Source organism: Opisthocomus hoazin, chromosome 8 (assembly GCF_030867145.1).
Source record: "Opisthocomus hoazin isolate bOpiHoa1 chromosome 8, bOpiHoa1.hap1, whole genome shotgun sequence".
In the NCBI taxonomy this organism is placed as follows: domain Eukaryota; kingdom Metazoa; phylum Chordata; class Aves; order Opisthocomiformes; family Opisthocomidae; genus Opisthocomus; species Opisthocomus hoazin.
This window is the reverse complement of record NC_134421.1, coordinates 28,814,234-28,836,958: the sequence shown is the minus strand read 5'-3', so window position 1 is coordinate 28,836,958 and position 22,725 is coordinate 28,814,234. Positions and strand designations below refer to the sequence as shown.

General features: G+C 37.2%; 1 protein-coding gene across 1 annotated transcript in view; it reads left to right on the top strand.

Moving 5' to 3' along the window:
* PTPRQ (protein tyrosine phosphatase receptor type Q) overlaps nucleotides 1-22,725 on the top strand; it is a 137,943-nt gene that overhangs the window by 80,275 nt on the left and 34,943 nt on the right. The window contains exons 43-47 of the mRNA XM_075428396.1: nucleotides 8,582-8,914; nucleotides 15,305-15,426; nucleotides 19,166-19,352; nucleotides 21,615-21,859; nucleotides 22,471-22,537. Of these exons, the coding sequence (XP_075284511.1) occupies nucleotides 8,582-8,914; nucleotides 15,305-15,426; nucleotides 19,166-19,352; nucleotides 21,615-21,859; nucleotides 22,471-22,537 (954 nt within the window). The remainder of the gene's footprint in view (nucleotides 1-8,581; nucleotides 8,915-15,304; nucleotides 15,427-19,165; nucleotides 19,353-21,614; nucleotides 21,860-22,470; nucleotides 22,538-22,725) is intronic.

Genomic DNA, 22,725 nt, shown 5'->3' with positions numbered 1-22,725 from the left:
GCATGTGAGCATGCACTGAAGCACACTTCTCAGCTGCAGTCGTAACTCTCCACCCTTTCTGTTAAACCAGCACTAGTGAACAGCCAGTCCTGGCTCAGAGGTCAAGTAAAACTGAAACTGGGGATGGGTTTGCAGACAGGTGGGCCAATGCACAATTAAAACTGGACTCATCCAAAACCTGAAGGTTATAGGAGACATGTTACCCTCTGGTACAGAGGAGACCAGGAGGCTTCTTGGAAAATGGGGGAAAGGCTCCCAGTAGTGTTAAAGAAGCCTGGCACGTGGGAAAGTTAATTGTTGGGATTTCTGAGAAGTTTGGGATTGGCTATAAATTAGTGCTTGAGGAAATCTCAGAGAAGCTGTGGATGTTATATTAAGCCTGGGCTTGAGAGACAGACTACTAGTCTGTTGTGGTCTATGTTACGTAAAGTTGTACTAGCAGGAGGAAAAAAAACAGACTTGATTTTGTAACGACATGTGGTTTATGTTCCTTATCACTGGAAGTTTTGCTAAGTGAAGGATTTATACTACAATACATGTATTTTTTGCCACATACACTGCGCAGCCCCTTTCTTGCTGTTAGCGTTGGCTTACATGTTGTTGCTTAGTCATATTTACAACAAACTAGTTATTATTAGGACATTTCCTTAACTGTGTGTTTGCGTGAATTGTTTTGTGGTGACTGGGTACTAGGAATTGGAGATTCATGGTTGGGAATGGAAACAGTTTTATAGCTGTTGTCAGCTTCTTATTTATGGTGGTCTAAGATTAGTCACAGAATGTGTAGCCAGCACTGAGTCACTGACAATGCATTTATTTCTGACATAAAATGAAATCGCATTTGGCTCAGTGCCTCATAGCATAGTGTTTGACCTTTACATTCTTAGCAAGATTATTTGCCTTTTTTTGAGGTAAATTTCTTTGTATTTGGGTACAATTAACCATGAATCATGAAGATTAAATTTATGAGGAGATTAGTAGTGTTTGGTGTCTAATCTAACTCCATTGTCGTGGTAAACCACTTGCGCCAGGTTGGCAGTACGTTATAAAAATCCTTGACTTTGTAGTGGTAATATTACTTTGTGTTTAAATATATTATACAGGGTATGAAAGATAATACAGCAAGTATACATGCATAAATGCATTAGAATTTTATGGCTGAATGGCTATCCTTGGATTATTTTCAAGAAATTGCACATATTAACATGAAATTTCATTAAGGTTGAATGAGGTTTTAGAAGGGAGAAGGAGCCATTAAATGGTAGCAAACTTCTGCGAAAGACACACTGAAGGTGTGACGATTCAGTTAACTCACAAGTCTGGGACAAGTGTAATAGTCATTCTGTTAAGAATAAAAGTAAAACAACTAAAAAGCCACTTGGGGGGTTCAAAATGTGAATAATCGAAAGAAACATGCTGCTGCTTTCAATTTTTTTAAGTTATATTTTTCTTCATAGACTTTTCATTCTTCTCTGAAAATATTAATCATATTGATTACAATATTAAAACATGCAGAGTAATTTTTCCCTCCCTACTGCTAGTCCCACTTAATATTGTAACCAAACACAGAGTCTTGGAACAGGTTGAGGCCCTCATTGTACTGTGGTGACAGTCCTTACCATTTGTTTCCTACTAAACAGATTCATTCATAACTTACATTTAAAAGAAATATGGCTAGGAATTTTTCCAGGAAACATTTTTTTATTTAATTTGTGCTTAATTTTGCTGGCCAATACTAGCTTGTAGCTATACTCAGAAGTACACCTCACGCCTGAGGGAGAGTACTGCCTAAAAGGATCGCTAATGGGAAAGTTTCTTAGGTCTTTTGGTGTGGAGGTTGCAAATTATCATCACCTGTTGTTACTTGTGCACATAAAGTCTTTACTCTCTGCACAGGGGAACCTTTAAAGATTCTCAGTTTGTATTTCCAGGATGGAGATGCCCATTGGAAAATATGACCTTTTTTTCCATCCAAGCCTGTGAGGAGCACGAAACGTAGCATGGGTTTAAAGCCTTCTTCACATCAAAGGAAATGCTCTATTTCCTTCACCACAGATCCTGTTCTTAGGATGTGGCAGCTCATGGCAGCTCTATGAGTTGGAGTTACATGAATTTCCTTATTAGCTTGTGAAGAGGACTACAGACAACCATAATGCACTGCAAGAAATATTTACATCCGTACCCTAAAGCAGTTCTTAGGGCCCCAAGCATGACGTGTAGTGCAGCGTGTTGGCCTGGTTATCCAGAGGAATCAGCCTACTGCTGAGCCACAGCATTGGAAATAGAGGAGCTTTGGTGTACTTGTTGCTACTACAGATAGGAGCAGCGTGTTTCACATGTTCAATCAATGCTGCAAGTTCATGCTTCCAAACTATATTAAAGTAAAAGCATCCAAAAATTGTGGAGTGAATCATGACTAAGGATCTCTGAAATACTTCTTTTCAAGATGACTGAAACTGTTTTTTTTTAACAGACTTTTATTTTCTTAATGTAACATGGATTTTTTTTAGATTTTCAGATTAGTTGATATGTCCAAATGTCAGTTAATGGCTTTGATGTGTATGGCAGATCTTCACTGGACAAATGCAATGATCACTTCATTGCTGCCAATGAAATTGCATTGATGTTATTTTTGTAAGCAGGTAGATAAAAATAGAAGAATAATGTAGTGTAGGATGAAAGAAACATTTTATTAAGGACTAGGTCAACTCCAGATTAATGTACAAGAAATGGTGGTAATATATACATACAAAGCTGACACTGAAAGCATTTACAGGTCAAGTAAATTGTTTGCTGAAAAGTAGACAGTAGTCCTGTTTGTTGGAAAGCTAAGCATTCTTATTTAATTTCAGACTGGAATAGTAACAGCTTTTCACTACTTTTCTAAGCTTAGCTTCAAGGTGTGCATTTCTCCTTAGATTTGTGGGATTTGTTTTTTCGGTGCTTAGATCCAGTAGTGAGAGACTGAATTTTGTAATGTGCTAAGGACTAAGAGACACAGTCCAGGGAGGCTTTTTTAAAGATGTGTTCTCAACTGTGCAATTTGCTTTAAAGCATGTCTGATAGTATCAGTCCCAAGTCATGGGAAAAATAGTCTACAGTTTTTTACATTTTTATGTTAGTAAAATCATGTGGGACCTATTTGTGATGTCCTTGCTCATATTGAGCAGGGCTTTATATCGTGATGAGTCCCCCTGAAATTAGCAGTCTATACTGGAGTACTATTTAACGTGATCAGGGATATTGGCTTAGCCCAGGGAACTCCTCTGGGTAACTAAGCTTTCAAAAATTAGTAGAGACAATCAATACAGAATATTCATTTTCTTTTCAGATACCTTCCTTTTCTGAAGGGTCTTGTTGTGTGCCCACTGCTATCTGTTCTACTTTGTTCTTCACTTTTGTCCTATTGATGCTCATAATACTACCCAACAGACTTCTAGGCTGCCGCTGTACTTTTAATCCAAACTCCAGCTACAAGCAGCTGTTCTGTAGGCAGACTTTTTTTCATTAACTTTGTTAGGAACTATGCCATATCATATTACCGTCCTCTGTTCCCAGCCCGCGCAGCTGTAGTCATTGCTTTCCACAGCAGTCTTTACAGAAAGCCGTAACTTCTCTCTTTTCTCAGTAGATGTTTTTGTGTGTGTCCTTTGCTGCCCTTAGCATTGTGAGTAAGATTTTTTTTCTACCAAGTATTTCTGTTGATTTGAACCAGTTCCACTGGCCCAGTTCAACTTGATCTGAGTCTTTGCACAGTCCTGGTGCTTCTTCTACCAGGAATTTACTTTCATTTAGGTTCTCAAATTAAAACTTAATCTCAGAGCAGTCCACCAACTTTGGAAGGGCTGATTAGCACTGCAGCCAGATGAGCGTAGGGAACCAGGGCCAAGATCTGTGAAAGTTCCTGTCAACTTCAGTGGGAGTTCAGACACGTAAACAGGTTTTAGGAGTCTAAAGTTCCGTGTGGATCTGGCTTCATGCACTTTCATTAGAATTTGGCCATCATGTGAACAATGGTGGGTGAACCTGAAAATACTTCATTCCTTCTCCAGTCCAGAAACTGAATTCACCAGCATTTCACAGCGTCTCTGTCAGCTCCCTGGCTGGTTTTCAGAAGGTGAATTTAAAGCTATTAAATAGAAAAGCATAGAGTACATTGCACCAAAAATTTCAGACTTTGAAAAACTCCCTACGCTCAGAACTAGTGGAGTTATAGCAAATGCGATAATTCAATAGAGAAAGACTGTCAGATTTACGATGATGAGACTTAAGGGATCCTACTTGTGATTCCTGGGAAATTTAAATATGGGATTAGCACTAGAATGCCAGCTAGCTAATCGGAGCAGAGTCCTAGTCAATTAATATGTCCTACACCACCACAAACATAGCCTTTTTCATGCCTGTTCTTTAAGTGCACCTTTCTGGAAACCAGGACTAATAATCAAGTTCCTGTTAAGCACATATCAAAGCAGCAGTGTAGAAGAGGAGATACATAAGTCTTTGTTACAGTTCCAATTTAAGCTGAAAGAATAATCGACAAAGATGAAATTTTTGGCTTTAATTTTTTTTAGCATGAACAGAGGTCGCTTCATCATAATTGAGTCATGTTTAGAAAATTTAAACAAGCTGCATGATCGCTCTAGGAAGCATGGAATGGTTTGTTCAAATCAGTACCATCTGTGGACAGAAAAAGTTGGGGGAATTTTAGTCATTCTTGAGGAATGGAAATCTGATTCTCCATGCTAGAGTAATTGCAATCCTCTTTGTAACCCAGTAGCGTAGTTGTCTTGAAATTGTCTCATTGAACACAATCATCAAGTGCAAGAGACACTGTGCCGCTGGGTGTCACTGCTCCTCACTGCAGCCCTTGGAGCAAACCTCTGATTTGCTCCAGATTCAGATCACGTCTTTTCATTTGTTCTAATGAGGGTTTACATTTATATTTGGTTTGTCTATGTAAGCAATGAGATAAAACGGACTAGATTTTAAACTGACTAACGTTTAAGGCTCTGATTCCATTTCAAAGATCTGTCTAGGCACTGGCGGAGAAAATTTTCCTACGTGTTCTGCTGACTGACCCTTGCTTTGGTAGGTTAGAAATATTTTCCGTATATGTGTCTTAGTAAACTGGAAAAATGACGACATAAAATAGAAATAAAAGCTTTTGTGGGAAAGAAGAAGTACTTGTCTAATTGGTCTGCTATCTTGATACTGCAAGCTAATCTTTCAAAATGGTGGTTTTGATGTCATATTAGTCACCAGGATGATCACAGAGACTATCTTCAGCCTTAGAGTAATTTACATGGGTTCCCTCTGTAGTCAGCAGGACAAAGGACACTTCTCTAGGGGACAGACGGAAAGAGAAACATCATTTTCCTGCACTCCATTCTTTCGCCCACTCTCCAGGAGTTTCTCTTTCCAAATACAAATGCAAGCAGAGGTCACGGAGGCTGACTTTATTAGGCTTCTGTTGTTCCATGTGAGAGCCCACAAATCAGAGCCACTGTTATTTTTCCTGGTATCATTTCTAATCCTGTGAAAGTGCCAAACATCTTTTCCATCTTTCCTGTAGCATTGCTAGCTCTCAGTTCTTTTTGATGGCATCATCCATGTTGAAACTGTGTGAAGAGGGTACTCTTCTTGAGGAGGAAAGCCCACTATGCTGGCTAGAACATGGGCACTGCTCTTTCTGCCTGTGACCAGCCTGTTTAACCTGTCTTGGTTTAGGTGCAGAGACTGCAGTTGTTCCAGCCATGGCTCTACCAGCTGCACATTTGAGCAGGTGAAGGTATATATTTCCACCTTCCTCTTGGCACCCAGCAAGCAACTAGTTACTAGCTACTTTATTCCAAGCCCCTGTTTCATTATTTGATCCAGTCTTTCATTTAAATTGGAATATAGTCCAATAATCAGGTTTCATCAGATGGAAGTTAGTAATGGTAGACTAAGAGTCATTAGAGCCCGTTCTTTCCATCTCCATTTTGCATACTTTCACACTTTTATTCCAAAACTGCCAGTGCTCTGGTAAGACCTTATAGCAGCCTGCCAGTTCCTGAAGGGGCCTACAACAAAGCTGGAGAGGGACTTTTTACAAGGGCATGGAGTGATAGGACAAGGGCTAATAGCTTTAAGATGAAAGAGGGTAGATTTAGACTAGATCTAAGACAGAAATTCTTTGCAATGAGGGTGGTGAGGCACTGGAACAGGTTGCCCAGAGAGGTTGTGGATGCCCCCTCCCTGGCAGTGTTCAAGGCCAGGCTGGATGCATCTTAGTAGCAACCTGGTCTAGTGGAAGATGTCCCTGCTCATGGCAGGGGAGCTGGACCTAGATGATCTTTAAGGTCCCTTCCAACCCAAACCATTCTGTGATTCTACGATGTGGTGGCTGTTCCTATCACGGCAAGTGTTCCTGGAGTGGTGTGCCTGGGAAGGTGAGGTCATATTCCGTATCTACAAAAGAGTAATCTCCTCTGAGTGAAAGGAGGAGAACTGAATTTTCTTAAATTCTTTCAAATTTTATCTGTTCTGATGTCTTTGGGATTGCTGAATCTTAATTTTTTAATTCCTGGAATATATAGAATTGAGTCGTAAAAATACTTTAATTCAAGTTCAGAGCGAGACTGGGTGGTAACTTTTATTTCACTCCAAATAGTTTTATCCATTCTGTCCCACATTATATCGTCATCATAACTGAGTGTGTAAGGTTCATATTCTTTGTAGCATCTTAACAGGTATTAATAATATACTACAATACAGTAGAGGATTTTTTAAGGATAAATACAGGGTTTTTTTACAGTAACAACTGGGCATTTCTCTGCCTTTATTTTCTATTAACTAATGGTCAAATCAAGCCCTTTCTTGTAATTTACACAAGTAGCAAATACAGTTTATAGAGCTATTATGAAAATATTGCAGTGTTTATTTCTTTGAAAGTGGACACAATGAGTATTTCATCTCCAAAACTGCGATCAAGCAAGAAGGTTACTGCTTTTTTGTTTTTATCTACTACTGCCTATATTTCTCTTCATGCTAGTAACAGCAGAGCAAAACAACATTAACTTTGATAGTACGGAGTATGATGATTAAAGTTCCCTCTAGTGAAGATTTTTTTCTGAGACAGTTTGCTCTGGTTCTGTGTCTGCTTAGCGTGTAGCAAGGTGGGAGCGTAGGGGGCCGTTGCATGCTGCGACGCTGCGTACGTGTGCCTGAGAGCTGAGCAGAAGGACAGGGCAAGCGCCCACAGTTCCTGTGCCTGGCCCCTCTCTTGCATGCTCCTCCTGTTTTGAGCTCTTTTGAAGGGTTTTGAATTTCTCAACCTTTTCATTGTCATAGCTTGGTTTGACTCAGAAATGTTTAACATTTTGTGTTAAGTATTTGTAGTTAGTGGAGAGGCTTCAGCCTGTTACATTATGATGATTTTTATAAACAAATTGTTGCAGATGAAAGCAGAGATCAGATATTCCCACAAGGCTGAAAAAAACCAGAGGATTTTCTTTTTCTTCCCCAGTAACATTGGTCTGGGATCCTTTTATTCTTTATGTAAGCCTTGGGGCTTCTTCAGTTTCAGTTTGAGGATGTATCGTGTGTTTTTCTTTTACCAGCGATACTTCTTGCCCCAAAGACTCTGAAGCACTCTAAAGCTAAGCGCACAAAATGATTTCTGAGCTGATTTCTCTGCAGTTTTTGCCACAGAGAGTATTAGTATTATCTTACAGAGTCTTAGAGATAATATTAGCTTACTGTATGACTATGTGATATAGCACAAAACCATATGTTGCATCCAGTCTGCAAGAGCTGGGAGTACACTGTTGGCTTAATATAGATATGGATAAATGGGTGTGCATATGTGTATGTGTACGTATGTACATCTATGCACTACTTCTGTCTCCATGCACATGAATATAACCTGTGTATACCCACAAATATGTATGTATATAAATACATGGAGGCAAAGTTCATGGGAAGCTTCTTTTCTTGCTTTGTATTGGCAAATTATTCAGCCCTTACTGTTGACATTCTTTTAATTTGTGTTTTACTGAGCAGCTTGTAAAGCACTTACATGAAGATAGACAAACATATTGCATGTCTTGATACTTTCCATTCAGAAGGTGAAACAGGACACTTACGAAATCTTGCGGTGTTTGCTGGGGATTTCATATGTTACCAAGAGAGAGGGAGACACAGGAGTATTTCTAAGTGAGAGGTGAGGAATCCCAGATAGCAACAGCAGTAAAAGATGCTATGGATAGGCCAAAAATAACTTTGCTTGATATTCCCTCCCCCAATTGAGACATAGCCCCAACAAATGTAGCAGCAGCAATGTCACACCTCTCAAAGCTGCCCATGCATGCCATATCTAAAAGTATTTTTCTTTATTTCAAAAGCTGTAGTAAATGTGTGCCACTGATATATGTACAGTGTGATTTACACCAATGGAATTACTCCTTATTAACCATATAAAATTGAATCTTGCTCTTTAGACATGCTTATTAAAATATTTTTTTAATACTGGTTAGAAGGCTTATAGTTGCAATCCTTTTTCATTCAAATGAAGATATCTTACAAGTGTTTTAATTTGTAGTTCCGAGTGCTCCCAGGGATATTGTTTTTTCCAATGTGCAATCAACAAGTGTGACCTTGAACTGGAGATCACCGAAATCTATCCTTGGCTACTTTCAAAACTACAAGATTACCACACAGCTACAGTCCATCCACTGCAGTGACTGGGAAACTAAGGAATGTGTTGAATATGAGATGCATCAATATTTGTATGAAAACACAGTGGATGACTGGATAGAAGAGACAGTGTATGGACTGAAAAAATACAGATGGTACAGATTTGCAGTTGCTGCCAGTACAAATGTTGGTTATGGCAGTTCTTCACCTTGGATTTCTACGCAAACACTTCCTGGCTGTAAGTAAAGACGTTTGCCATGTGTCATAATGCTAGAACAATGTGATTTTCACCTGAATAAGCAAGAACAGTTGGTAGAAGTTATTTCTTCATAGACCTACAATATTGATGAAGTTAATAAGGATTTATTGCAACTCTTCACATATGAAATATCCATATCACATGGTAGGTACGCATACTTGACACTATTTCAGATTTTAATGTCTTTTGGATGCTCTACTACATTTACTGATGACCCAACAGCAATTCCGTTCCTCAGCCCTACTCCACATCTAGAATTGGTAAGTCTGATTTTTAGCTACTTTGGGTTGATCGCTCTTTTCAGTCCATCTCCACATATTGAGTGAGTCAATGAAAAGTAGTCATTTTTTTAACTCTTTGACTAAAAGTCTCTTCTCTAGTGTCATAACACTTCCCTGAAATTCTGCTGTATGTTCCTGGCAACAGAGGAATTCAGATTTCTTTCCAATACCATATCACCTAAAGAGATTACAAATCAGAGTAGCCGTGTAACACCTACAGGACTGTCATGACACCTACTAGGGCTGTCATGCCTCAGCTGAGGATTTTGGTTTCCAAGTAAAAGAAGAGTTAGTTGTCACAGATGAGTCATCACTAGATATTTGAGAGAAGGGGACGTGAAACATAAATTATTTAGGAAGTTATGTTGACATATGACCTTCCCTCGCAGTCCACAGCCAGCCTAGGTCAGAGCACATCTGAATCCGGCCTCTGGCCTGTGTAGAATGACTGAGAACCGCCATGAGTGGCCTGACTAAACCACAGGTCCTTCGCTATTTTCCACTTCCAAAGTAATAATGATAGAGATACCTAAGACTTCAACAGCTGTGTACCAAATACTATTCAATGGCCCACATACTTTTTTGTTCCTTTCATGTTTTTACAATTATGTGATCCAGGAGGCTTTTGTATAATGCTTCTCATAGTATCTGTGCATTCTCTGTACACTTATACAGCCATCTATCCTGAATACCTCATAATTTTTCTACTAGGTAAGGAAATGTTGTTGTCTTCATTTGCAGGCAAGAAATTGCGTTAGAGAAATTCTAAGCCCCAAAGGGCAAAGCGATTTGGACACCATGATAGTGAACATCACAAGAGTCAATTTTTCACATGAAGCACAGCAGCAGTCCTTTGGACTGAGAAGTACTGGGAACAGCTACGGAGTCATTTTCATGTGCACTTACTTTCTTTGTCCAGTGGTTCTTATGGGGATCCTATGCCTGTAAATTAATGCAGTATTTTAAATGAAAGTGAAAAAAACCTCAAAAAACTGTATAACTCCAGATGGAGCAGAAAATAGCTAACAGAATTTGGGCAACTCTTGAGCCAAGAGCTCTGGGGAGATTTCTTACTATTAGATGGATAGATCTCAGCTGCTGACATAGGCAAATATTTTTCTTCAAAAAATTATTGCTGAGTTTAGGAAAGATAGGGACTGAAACTGGACAGAGAGGCAGATAAACAAAACACATATAATCACTTAAAGGTTGGATCCTTTAGGATTTCCTCTCTGGACAGTGATAATTTAGTTTAAGAGAGAACTAGTTTCCTGTCAGTCCCACTGAGGAGATGGCAGTTAAAAGTATAAAAATCTCATTAGACTGCACAAACACTTTACGTACCAATACAGTGTAGTTCTCACTTCTACTATAGTTCTCATAATAGCAGGTCCTCTGTTAGCTAGTTTAACAGATGGTGGTGGGGTAGAAGTTAAAAAAGTTCCACCAGTTCTTCCAGCCCAAGTGTCTGGAGCTGCTGGTCTGTATCTGCAGCGAGGGAAGTGAGCAGCAACAAATTTCCTGCGAGCTAAATCAGTGACACGCCAAGAGATGCCCTGCCTATAACACACACCACCGTGGAGTCGAGGAAGCGTGGGCACTGTTCCAGACGTCATGGCTGGTTGCTGGTCTTTTTCCTGGGGTAATGGCAATCAGCTGAGGAGGGAAAAAAAGGAGGAAGGCGACATGTCACAGCTGGGCAGCCAGCTGGCAGCTTGAGCATGCTTCAGCGGCTCTGGGAGCCTCCCTGAGCAGCAGCGGATCTTCAGTGAGGGCAGGTCTCTAGCTACCTGGCCTTCTACTTTCCAAAGACTAGTCTTTAGAAGTATTGTTAAACACACAAAAAAACCCTCAGCTCCTCTATTTCTTTTGCAAAGGGCACTGCCTGTAGCAGGGAAGAGAAATTCAGGATGCACAAAAAACTGAGATGGCACTCTGGGCAGCCTTGGAGAGTGTGTCCAGAGAACAGGTGTCGATCCCCCTCTCCTTTCCCTCGTGGACTGGGCCAAGCATCCTTCTGGATTAGCCTGCTGGTGCACAGCCAATATACATGGTCTGTTAGGGCTTAAGGGTGCTTAGCTGCTATGTAAAATAGCCTGAGTACTTAGCCCATGAAATCAATGGGAGTTGTGTTTGCAGATTTGAGGGCAGAAGTTAGCCACTGTTTCCGATTTTCGAGAAATGCCTCTGTCAGATGTTGCTTCTGCCAAAGGAAAAGTTACCTGGGTTGTGAAATAATAATAAAATTATTTTTCTTCAGAAGTAACAGGGTGCTCAGAAATTTGTATTTCTCTCAAGTCTAATGAAAATACTATAATTGTTATACTCATTTTCAAGAAGTTACAGCATTTAGGCTGAAAACTGTTAAGTTTCCAGAATACACAGAGACGAAACTTCAACAGCAAAAATTACATAACAGAAACCCTAAATATTCTTTACAATTGCTCAGGATTTGAATGTTGTGCTAAAGCAGAAATACCTAATAATTCTGAATATCCAGTGACTAAGGTGAGAATCTTCGCTATTTATTTCTGTTCTTCATTATGGAGGTAAATTTAAGGCTACAGGAGTTCTTTTTATGATTCTTTAACTCATTTGCAAGTTTCAAACAAAAAATAATGGCTGTGCTCTGTACTGCAAGTGGTTATAATGTTACTCTCTGGAAAATGTTATAGGTTATTCAGTACAGTCCAGTTCTCACATAACACACATAAACTATTCAGCCTTCTGTCTTGTGGATTATCCTCACAGGAATTGTCCTACTGTCTCATAAAGTAGTTTGATGGCACTGTTATTGCTTGGCTGATGGATTACCCAAGAGCCAAATCTACTCTGGAAGATGAAATATTTTCAGCATAACCTAGATTTATATAGTTACCAGTACAGAAGATCAGTGTTGTGTCACAGTAAGGGAAAGGGCAGGAAATGTTTTCCTTTGCTGGCGAAACTTTGTTCCCTCAGACTTGCACTTACCCCGAGTTTCACTTTTACATTTAAAATGAGAGTAAGATTGGCCAAACTTGTGCCTTCTGAGAACAAAATTACTTTGGAGGGTCAGCGTTAGGTAGAAAATGAATGGCAGTGAGATCACTGATCTCATTTTGGATCTCATACAGTCACACAATGCAATGCTTTTTGGTAAACTGCCAAGTCCCCTAACGCCAGGATGTAGTGAGATATAAAGGAAAATCCCAGATGTTCGAATGTCCCATGAAGGCTGGGACATAGATGCACAGGGCAGAGGGTTATGCTTCTTTTTTCAGCAACTTCTTTCCCAAACCCGAATGATACCCGGTTGTTTGGTATACTTAAAGAAATGCTTCTTGATGGTGAAAAGCAATAATATTGCATCTGTTGTTGTATGCCCTTTCTTCTGGCAGGTTTTGCCGGAGAGTGCTTGTTTTTCTTTGTTCCTTTCATTCTCTTAGAACTAAATATTGTAAAGTAAATATAGCCTAATATAAGATATAAATGTATAAATATAGGTCAAAGTAACCTAGGTGATTATAAAATGAAATAACTGAACCTCACTTAATTTCTGTTAGGAAAAAGAAAAAAGGGCTGGTCTTAACCAAAGTGACAAGCATGGATTTCTGTTAGAAGACCGGACTATTCAGTTTATTTTTGAGGATTATTCTAAATGATAGGCTATCCAGACTTATCTTCAAGCTAACACACTGAACTGCTGCCTTAGCATCAGGACACAGATGGATGGGAAAGATGACCCTGACCTCCATAAGACCCACATTCCTGTGCGAGGATAGAAGCATGATAATCAGGAAATGATGGTTATTAGTTACAGAAAATGCATTATTGTGAAAACCAGGAGAAAAGTGCTTATGAGAGGAAGTGATTGGATTATGGGGGAATGAGAGAATAAGACTAGGTCATTTCTGCTGAGTAAATTGCTGTGATTTATAAGAGAAAGGGTATAGTGATATCATGGCCTTGTATTGACTAGACTCATTTCACAAACAGACCTAAATCAGATCGTGGCAGTTACCCACTGAAGCAAACACATTTTTTATAAAGATGGTTTTTGTAAGACATGACACGTTAGACACATTTAGTTTTCTAGTTTTCTTTCTAATTATACAGGTTATTTCAGAAAATATTCCTAAATTTCAGTATCATTCAGTTTGTGTCTGATATTGTACTTTCCATGATGAAAATAGACCATGTATTAACACTTAGGTGTATTTCAGGTAAGTGTCTTAAATATAGCATACTCAATTAGAATTTTTTTGCAAAGATCTAAAAATATATCGAATATAAAGTGCATAAGGAAATTATCCATATAAATAACTTCAGGTTGAGTAATTCATGGATTAGATTATGCTTTAAAATTATTTTGCGCCATCACTGTCTAATGCGTAAACCCAAACTGACTTCTTGAAAAAAATATTGAGAGATGAAATGCTCCATTAATGCTATAAAAATGTAATGGGAAATTGTCTTTGGAAGCTAAGGCTTGAGAAGCTATATATATCATTTTATACTGTTTTTCAGAAGTTTCAACTGGTGATAGAGGTAATACCAATGCCATAGTTACTGAAAGCATTGTTGACACTAAAAGACACTGTTTGGGCAACAAATCTGACACACGTTATCTGCAAAATAAGCCTAATTTGCTCTAATTCTAGTTTTTGGGGAACATGTTTGCCCTTGTATTTTGTTGTATCTGTTCTAGCACCCCACTCAACAGCCAGCCCTCTCTGAGCAGCCTCCTCCTTCACCAGCCCTCATGTGCTTTCGTAGGTCATTCAGTTACTCTCTTCATTCAAGTTTTCCATGCTATTCAGTATTTTTGGGGACTGCTTCCAATGGTTGAATTTCACCCAAATTTCAATAGCTACATACGTCCTTCCATGCTATTTTTCCTTTTCCTAACCTGTTTTCTACATAAAAAACTAAGTAACCTTGTATGCACTCCAGTTTTCCTCGATAAGCCCTCTTACCTGATGATTAATGCTGATAAAACACATATTCATGCATTAATCATATTTGAGAAAAGAAATTGCATCTTCTGATTAGGATAGATATGATCACTTTTATAATCTTATAACAGAGTGTTCACTGATATGTGTTAATCATAGTTGTATTTTTTTGTCATAGATTGAAAAAAAAAAGGCACATGAAGCCACGTTTTGGAAATATGTACAAATCTGTTGTTGCTTCTGTAACAGGCTTTTTACTGATATGTATCACAGTTGTCTTTTTTTTCTAGTAGGCAAAAAAGAAGGCACTATGTAGCCAAGTTCTGGCATTATCTACAAGTCTGTTATCACTTTTATTCCAAATTTTATTTTCCTGAAATTTACCACAGTCGTTACGAAAAAGTAATACCACTACTGAGAACTGCTGTGTTGTTGTTATGATTTCATTAATTTCTTATTAATGAATAAGAAATAACTGGGTTAATTCACATATCACCTTGACAAAAGGAAATTTTACGAAAATGTGAACATTCTTGCCTGCTTACAATTCCTTTGACTTTTTTGTGTGTGTTTTCCAGAGTTTCTCAACATGCTAAGAATAAGTTGCAATGAAACCTAGAATTTTTTTTTCCTGCATAAAATTCTTTGTACTAATACTTTCCAACAGTGCTGGAATTTTTTTCTAGCATGCAGAAGACCTTGTGTTTTCACAATTTCTTGTTCTTTGAATAATTCATTTGACACAAATGAGTATATTATGCTTGTCTATTTGTCTAAATAGTTGTATATATATTTTTGCTTTTGCATATGTGTATTGTATATATATTTTGCTTGTGCTATGTAAAATACATACAAGTAAGTCTTAATTAAAAAAACCTATAGTTTCAATTTAAGATGAAGTTGTAGGCAGTTCATAATCTAAAAAAAAGTTGTAGTAATTGCAATGAAAGAAGTGTTTCTAAATCCTACTCTATGCTTTATGTATGAGAAAAAAAAATGTTACAATTATGTAACCAGTGTATAGTGGTAAATGTGTGGAAAATGTGGGTTTTTTTCAAATTGAAAAATAATCTCTACTGGCCACTAAAATTACTGGGTTATGTGTTGTGAACTTCTTTGGCCATGATTCACATACATATTTTTTTCTACAGCTCCAGATGGTCCTCCAGAAAATGTGAGTGTCTTAGCTACATCTCCTCACAGTATTAATATCAGCTGGAGTGAACCTGTCGTCATTACTGGACCAACATGCTACCTCATAGACATTACCTCAGTAAGGCAATTCTGGTTTACTGCTGGTAGCAATGCAGAAGTTTGGTGATACAAATGCCACAGCAGATGTTCTTATAGAAATTACAGGACAGACACAAATTTAAAAAAAAGGATTTAAAAAAAAGTATGACTGTGTCTGTTTCCACATAGTCCACATAAGAATTAATTGTACATTTATAAATTTATTAATGGGAGATAAATTAATTACTTAGTATTAAAAAATGTGTGCTAATAAGAGGTCATGGAGAAAAAAAAGTGTAACTATAAAAGTATACAGGAAAACAGTAGCTGCGCTTTGCAGAGATGTACCTCTTTCTAACAGTAATGATACTGTATACCACTAAAAATAATAATGACTTTTTTGTTCTTCAAAGGAAGGAAAAGTTCATTGTCATGAGTTTACAAACAAGAGCAGAGAGCCTAGCAGAAGGAAGTGACTTTTACAAAGTTACACAGCGCATTAGAGGGCAAACTTTAAAGTCAAACTAGATTTCCCACTTTCCACTTGGTGCTCTGTCCCTCAGATTAGCTGTGTTTTGGTAGCACAGCAATAACACTTCTTTCTCCTTGATCTTTATAAGCAAAAAAAGGCTGACATAAGAGAAAAGCTCTAGTGGCCTTTCTCTTTTCATCCTCTACTACCCTTATAATACTTCTTAAAACAACCATTAATAAACCTCATTTCCTGCCCTTTGGCAAGGTATGAAACTTTCTAAGTTCGAGCACATGAGAATTTTTAAGTAGGATATACGTTCCCTGTTATTCCAGAAATTATATGGACAGGGCTGTCAGTGAAAGCAGGGAAGCAGTTTACCAGACTTTACCCAGGAAAACTTGTTGTTTGCAGCTTCAAAAGTTCTGAATCAGTTTGTTAGATAATACGAAAAGAAAGTAAAGATTACTTCAGACTATTTAAAGACTTTAAATAGAAAGTTCTTTCAATTTTCTGTGAAGAGAGTAAGACTATTTTGTGTATATTTTCCATGTTTCTGAACCAGTCATAAGAATTGCAGATAAGTTAAAATATTAATGCTGAGATTTTTTGTACAATCAAAATTTCTAAGGAGATCCGTAAAAACACACCAAGTATTTTTAAGCTCCTCAGTGAAGTTACAAGAGAGAGTAATGTGTCATCCTGCTATTTTCTCTTCCTCTAACTTCATTGTACAACATGTAGAGTGCAATCTGTTCAGTTCTAAACACACTTACCACAGCGTTAGTATGACAGGATGAAGGCTGTACAATAACATGGGAAGAAATGGTTCCTTGGCCCACTGGGTAGGTCGCTAGAAACTACATAACAATTTTATGTCTCCTTTACTGAAGTTAGAGAAAATTTTTTCCTCGTGAAAAGTTCCTGTCACTTTTGACTAAACAGCATTGTAGTACATCAACAGAAAAAAATTAATTTTGTGCTTTTGATAAAACTTCCAAATTCAGATTTCAAAGCTTGTATTTTTTTGGTGCAATATATAATCAAATTCTGTTTAAATAATTTCTCCTCTGTCTGGTAATTTCTAAATTATAAACAGGGTGTCATCTGTCTCTACACTATGAAAAAGTGATAAATATCTTATAAATTATTGTAAAATTCCTAAAGTAAGATGAACTATGGAACATTTCGTGTGAGCCTGCCAACATTTGGAAGAAACTTAAAAACCTGTTTTAAATGTTCAGTTTGGAGGGCTTTGGTTTTGTTTTTTACAAAGCGGATTTTTTTCAAGTATATTTCAGATATCTAGCTTTATGTTTAGGGATTCCATGTAATCAAATGTTGTCTGTCTAATGATCAGTAACTACAGGTGTCAGTTCTGTAGATAATCATCTTACTAGACAAGTCTATTCCTTCTTAAAGGCCAATAAAGCTGTCACAATCTTTTTCAGTGAAAATATGAGTATATATTTTATTGTCCCATTGGGAAAAATTTTATGAAGACTCCATATTCCACAAACTTCCTGTGTGTATAAGTTTACTCATTTTACTTCTCAGCTGAGTGTCTTTAAGAATTTATAAAAATAGGCTCAGAGAATAATTCCAGATTTCTGCTCTGTGATGTTTTTATTCTTAAAAGATAGTAATTAGTATTCATTAGTGAATGTATTAGGATTCTGTTTAAATTGCTAGGATGTTCCTTGCACTTTTATTGATCAGAAAAACTAAAAAGTACTCCCTCATTATTATTCCTCCAAGTCATAATTTAATTTGCCTTGCTGCCTACTATAATTAGAAGTAGTCCTGAATAAAATATTACTGAAAGCAAGTAAAGAAGATGGAAGTAAACCATGAAACTTCAGGAAGAACAGAATGAATTTAATGATGTAGTGCTGTGATTGTATTTTAGCTCTTGTATAAATATTTATATGCCAGATTTTTGAAAGTCAGATAGGAAAAAATGTTTCAGCTCTTGATGGCCATCCCAGGAAATGAATGTCTGTTTAGTCCATCAGAAAGTTTAGTTCAGGTTAATTCACAGTGGGGATAGATGCATATCTGTCAAATAAAAGGTATGCTTGAACTATTGTAATGTTTTAGCAGCTGCATTTAATACAGATTTCATCCAGTGGGAAAACTACTGTACAGCTACCTAATCCTCTTTTCAAATTACACACTGAAGAAACAATAATGAAAACATCATTAACTGAAGTAGTAGGAATAGACATAAAAAGAATTTTGTAAATGATACTTGATCAAACGTTAGAAAAGCTCCCATTTTTTCCTTTTTCTCCTTTTTTAAGCCAACATTAGAAGTGATTAATTGAATATAAAGCCCAACACTGTAGATTTTTCTACAGAACTATAGACTATTCGAGATGTAGGGCTGATAGGGATCCCAAGAAGTAATCCACTCCATATGCTGCTCTAACCGAGAAACAAGTGTACCTAAAATCTTCCTCACAAATTATTCATTATCCCGTTCTTAAAAACATCCAGTGCTGAAAATTTCTCAGCAATCCTCAACAGATTGTTCTAGCTTTTAACTACACTTACAGTCATAATTTTAGTTACATATTTAGGTGTATCATTGCAGTTTTTGTGATACTTAGTTCTAATCTTTTTTGGTGCAAATAAAATTTCTATTTGTGTTTTCGTGAAGACTAGAAACAATGGATTATCTTCAATTTAGTAACATCCTTTTTTGTATTTTGAAGTTATTGCTATGTCTTCTACCATCCTCCCTTTTCTAGACTGAACCCAAATTATTTGTGTTTTCTAGTTTTTCTAGTGAGAGACTTATTCCCTCCCCACTGTCTTATAAGTAGTGCTTCTATTAATACATCCCAAGAGGAATTGTATTTACTGCAGTCATGGCAACATTATATATTGCTGCCATATTTTCTTTTTGTTTTTGTATTCCAAACAATTTTCTGCTTTATAGCTGCTCATCTTCTGAACCTCTGCTTAGTGTGAGTCCCATTTCAGGTCACTACAGCCCTCTGACCCAGTGTCTACAGATATTGGTTCATGCTTGTTTGGTGGAATACAGCACCAAGCAAACAGCCCATTTCCTTAATTCTGTACTACATAAAGTGCTGAAGAGGCAACACATGGGTGAGATGGGAACGTACTCCCCTGTGCAGTGTCCTAGTATTGATAGCTAGAGAATTCTTGTGAACCCTTCTATGCAAATGGTTAGAAAAGTGGAAAGATAAAAATTAAATAAGGTGTTAAAATAGCAATGTCCTGCTTTTGACTGTTTCAAGTCTTGTAATAATTTTTTATTATTATCATTATTTTACAGGTAAATAATGACAATTATAAAGCTCAATTTTTGAAGACAAATGATGAGGGTAAAGTCTTAGAAATTTCTGATTTAAAAGCATTTACAAGGTATTCTGTAGTGATCATTGCTTTTACGGGGGATGTTAATGCTGCACTCCTTGAAGGCAAGGCTAGTTCTCCAGTAATTGTCTCCACTTTTGAAGCAGGTTTGTATTTTTCTCTATTTTATATGGATCAAACTTTGCAGTTTTTCTTTCATCTGGCAAATAAATGAGAGTTTTGAACACATGGTGCACTTTTAATGCAGATTTGTTCTCACAATATTTTTTCTTTAATACTTAAAAAGGTAGCAGTCAACAAAAAAGTGATGGTGATTATAAACACTAATATTTACCTTTAGTAATGCAGAGATCTTAACTTGCTTCATGTAAAATACAGATGCACAGAATGCAGCTATCTAGATTACTTCTATAGTCATTGAAGAGAGATTGTATCTATATTAGCATGTATATGTAAGACGTCCTTCTTAGGAAGGGATGACTCTCCCCGTGGAGGTGCCTGTTTCCCTTAAGAGACTATTGAAAACTCTGTACAATATCCTTGGTATTGATGCAAAAATTAAACATTTGAACGTTAAGTGAAGTGAATCCTACCATTTATAAACGGTACCTGTATAGACTTCAGGACACAGTCTGTGTATTCTCAGAGAAAGGAGGTTGCTAGTGAAGGCCCACAAGGATCTGTACTTGAGTCAGCTGTTCCACAAATTCAAAACAATCTGAAGAATTAAGTAGATACTAAGGTGACAAAAGTTGCTGATGCTATTAAGTTACTCAGAGAAATAAAACTGAGAGATGAGAGTGAAGAACTGTGTAAGAACCTCAAGGCACTGAGAGGCTATTTTAGAGAGAAGCAGATAGCATTTGCTTAGGAAAATATGAACAGATGTACATGGGGAAGATATAGTCCGAGCTTTACATACATAACTCCCGATTATGCTCTTTCTCCTGTCTTTGCTGGGTTTGAGTTGTTCACTAAGGATATTTAAACAAACAAACAAAACAACAAAAAATATTTTCTGGAAAGATACTGAAGTTTTGTTTCATTCAAACTAATTATCAGCTGTGTATAAACTACACTTGCCTTATCTTTAGTGAGGTTAGCTGCAGGTCAGCTTTGTAGCTATATACTCAGGTTAAATTCAGATTTAGACATACTACACAGGGATTGTATTTATCATTTATCTTTCCTTTGATGTATGAAAATCCAGTGTCCCTAATGATATGATATGATATGAGTGTGTGTGTGTATATATATCTATCTATCTTTCTAATGCCTTTAATGTGTTAAATTCTAAGGTTTTTGTGACCTGTTTATATCCCTGGAGTCTGATATGGTCTTTTACTGTGGAAAACTGAACGAAGATTAAATTAGGTGGTAGCTGGGTCTGTCCTGTGAACTATATTTTTTGATAGCCCTTTGTCTTATGTAAAAATGTGATACATTAGGAGGTGCAGTAACCTTGGAGAAGAACAGTTATTTTTTCCATCTCATCTCATCTCATCTGGCTTGTACAGTCTAACATATGGCGGAGTGTCTGAGAAAGTTTGGAACAATTTGCATAGACTTACTCTGGAGAAGCCTGAGTAAGCATTTGTTGACTGGTGTAAAAAAACTTGGAAGGTATGACAACAGCATCTAAACCCTTGGCTGAGGGAATGTGTTTACCTTCAGTTGCTTGATTTCACTATTTAGAGGTCATGCTATGTGCTTGTCTGCTCAGGTAAAGCAATAAATATTTAGCTGCCTGGAAAGAATGTTACAGCCTTTTCTTTCAGACAGGGACATTAGGAAAAATGATTTATACCTTTGCTGTCTTGAGAATAAGCTGCTGTAATAAGCAAAAAACTGTCTTTGGGAAAAATGCATGTTGTGTTTGTGTCTGGACATTGGCTAGTGGAAAGTTTTTTCCTAAAGAGTTAACTATGAGAAGCAGAGACTCTTAGGAGCACGGTGGCTTGTTTATATGTTGGGAGGGAGCTTGCTGTTGACAGAGGGCTTTCAGAAAGGAATACTCAAGACTAACACTTGCTCCTTGCTTGTCAGCCCAGGCAAGGATTTGTTTACCCCAGATATATTTCAATGTATAATGATGCCTTCAGGCTTTCTGAGTAGGAAATCAGAAGAAACTTTTCTGAGTACAGACTACTGAGGTTTATCAAATAATTTTTTTGAATATTTGTAGCATTAAATGCTATAATTAAGAACAGTATTTCATTAAATATTTAACTATTAATTGTCATTATAAATATTTGCATATGCAATAAATATTTGAGATATTTTTAATAAAAACAGAAAATACCAATGAAATAATACTGATATTCAAAACCGTAATTTGTAATTTTTCAGGTTTTGCTCTAATAATAGTAGTAAACTGAATAAGTGGATCATTTAAATATTTATTTCAGTGCCTGAAGACCCACCTAACAACATAACGTTTCAGAAGATACCAGACGAAGTAACCAAGTTCCAAGTAACATTTGTGCCACCGTCTGAACCAAATGGAAATATTCAGGTGTATCAAGCTATGGTGTACAATGAAGATGACCCTGCTGCCATACAGATCCACAACCTTAGTGTGATTGATAAAACAGATCAGTCAGTCACTGCCATGATAGAAGGACTAAAAGGAGGACATACCTATAATGTCAGCGTAAGGACTGATATTTTTTCTTTGAATCTTTTCCTTGATGTGAGAGATTAGTCTGAATAGCGAATAAGAACCTAGGGTGAATACGAGATTTTCATGCTGAGAATGTTAGCTGGTATGTGAAGAGAGACAAGTCCAAGGAGCAAGGGGAGCAATGAAGAGAGTGGAGTGAGACGGGGCAGAACACATCACTAGTGCTTAGCTTCGTACACTGGACCACTGGTTCATGTGCTAGCAAAGCAGCCTGTGACACATCGTCACACATACAAGACTAAATCTCTCTCTTAATTCTGGCGCTTGCATTGCTCAGTTGCCTCAGATGAAAGGTCCAGTTCTGCAAGTGGATCTTGATAGAAGAAATAAGCAGAGACTAGGACATGAGAGGAGGTGACATACCTGTTTAAATGGGCTTGTTTTTCTCCTTTTTGGAAGAGCTACATTACAAGTGATAATGCGTTACTCTACTTAGGATTGTAAATAAATATGGAGTTAAGTTCTAGCAAAATGTGAATAACAGAATTGTTTCAGCCTTCATTGTGGCTTCAAATATATCCAGATTTGGCCAATTTGAGCTATCACAAAAATTCATTAAAACAAATGTTTGTTTTTTTAAGGTGTATGCAATTAATGGTGCTGGTGCGGGGCCAAAAATTCAATTGAAAATAACCATGGATATCAAAGGTACGTCTCATAAAATGCCCTTTAGCTGAAATCTCTATAAATGCTGGAGAAATTTCTGTTCTACCTGTGAGCACACAGCTGTCTATTATTTAGAGGCCACATCGTGTAGGAACAGGAGCACGTAACTGGTAGCCTTGAACTGCAGTGCTCAGTTTTGCTGTGTATCATTGATCATTTGCTATTCGTAT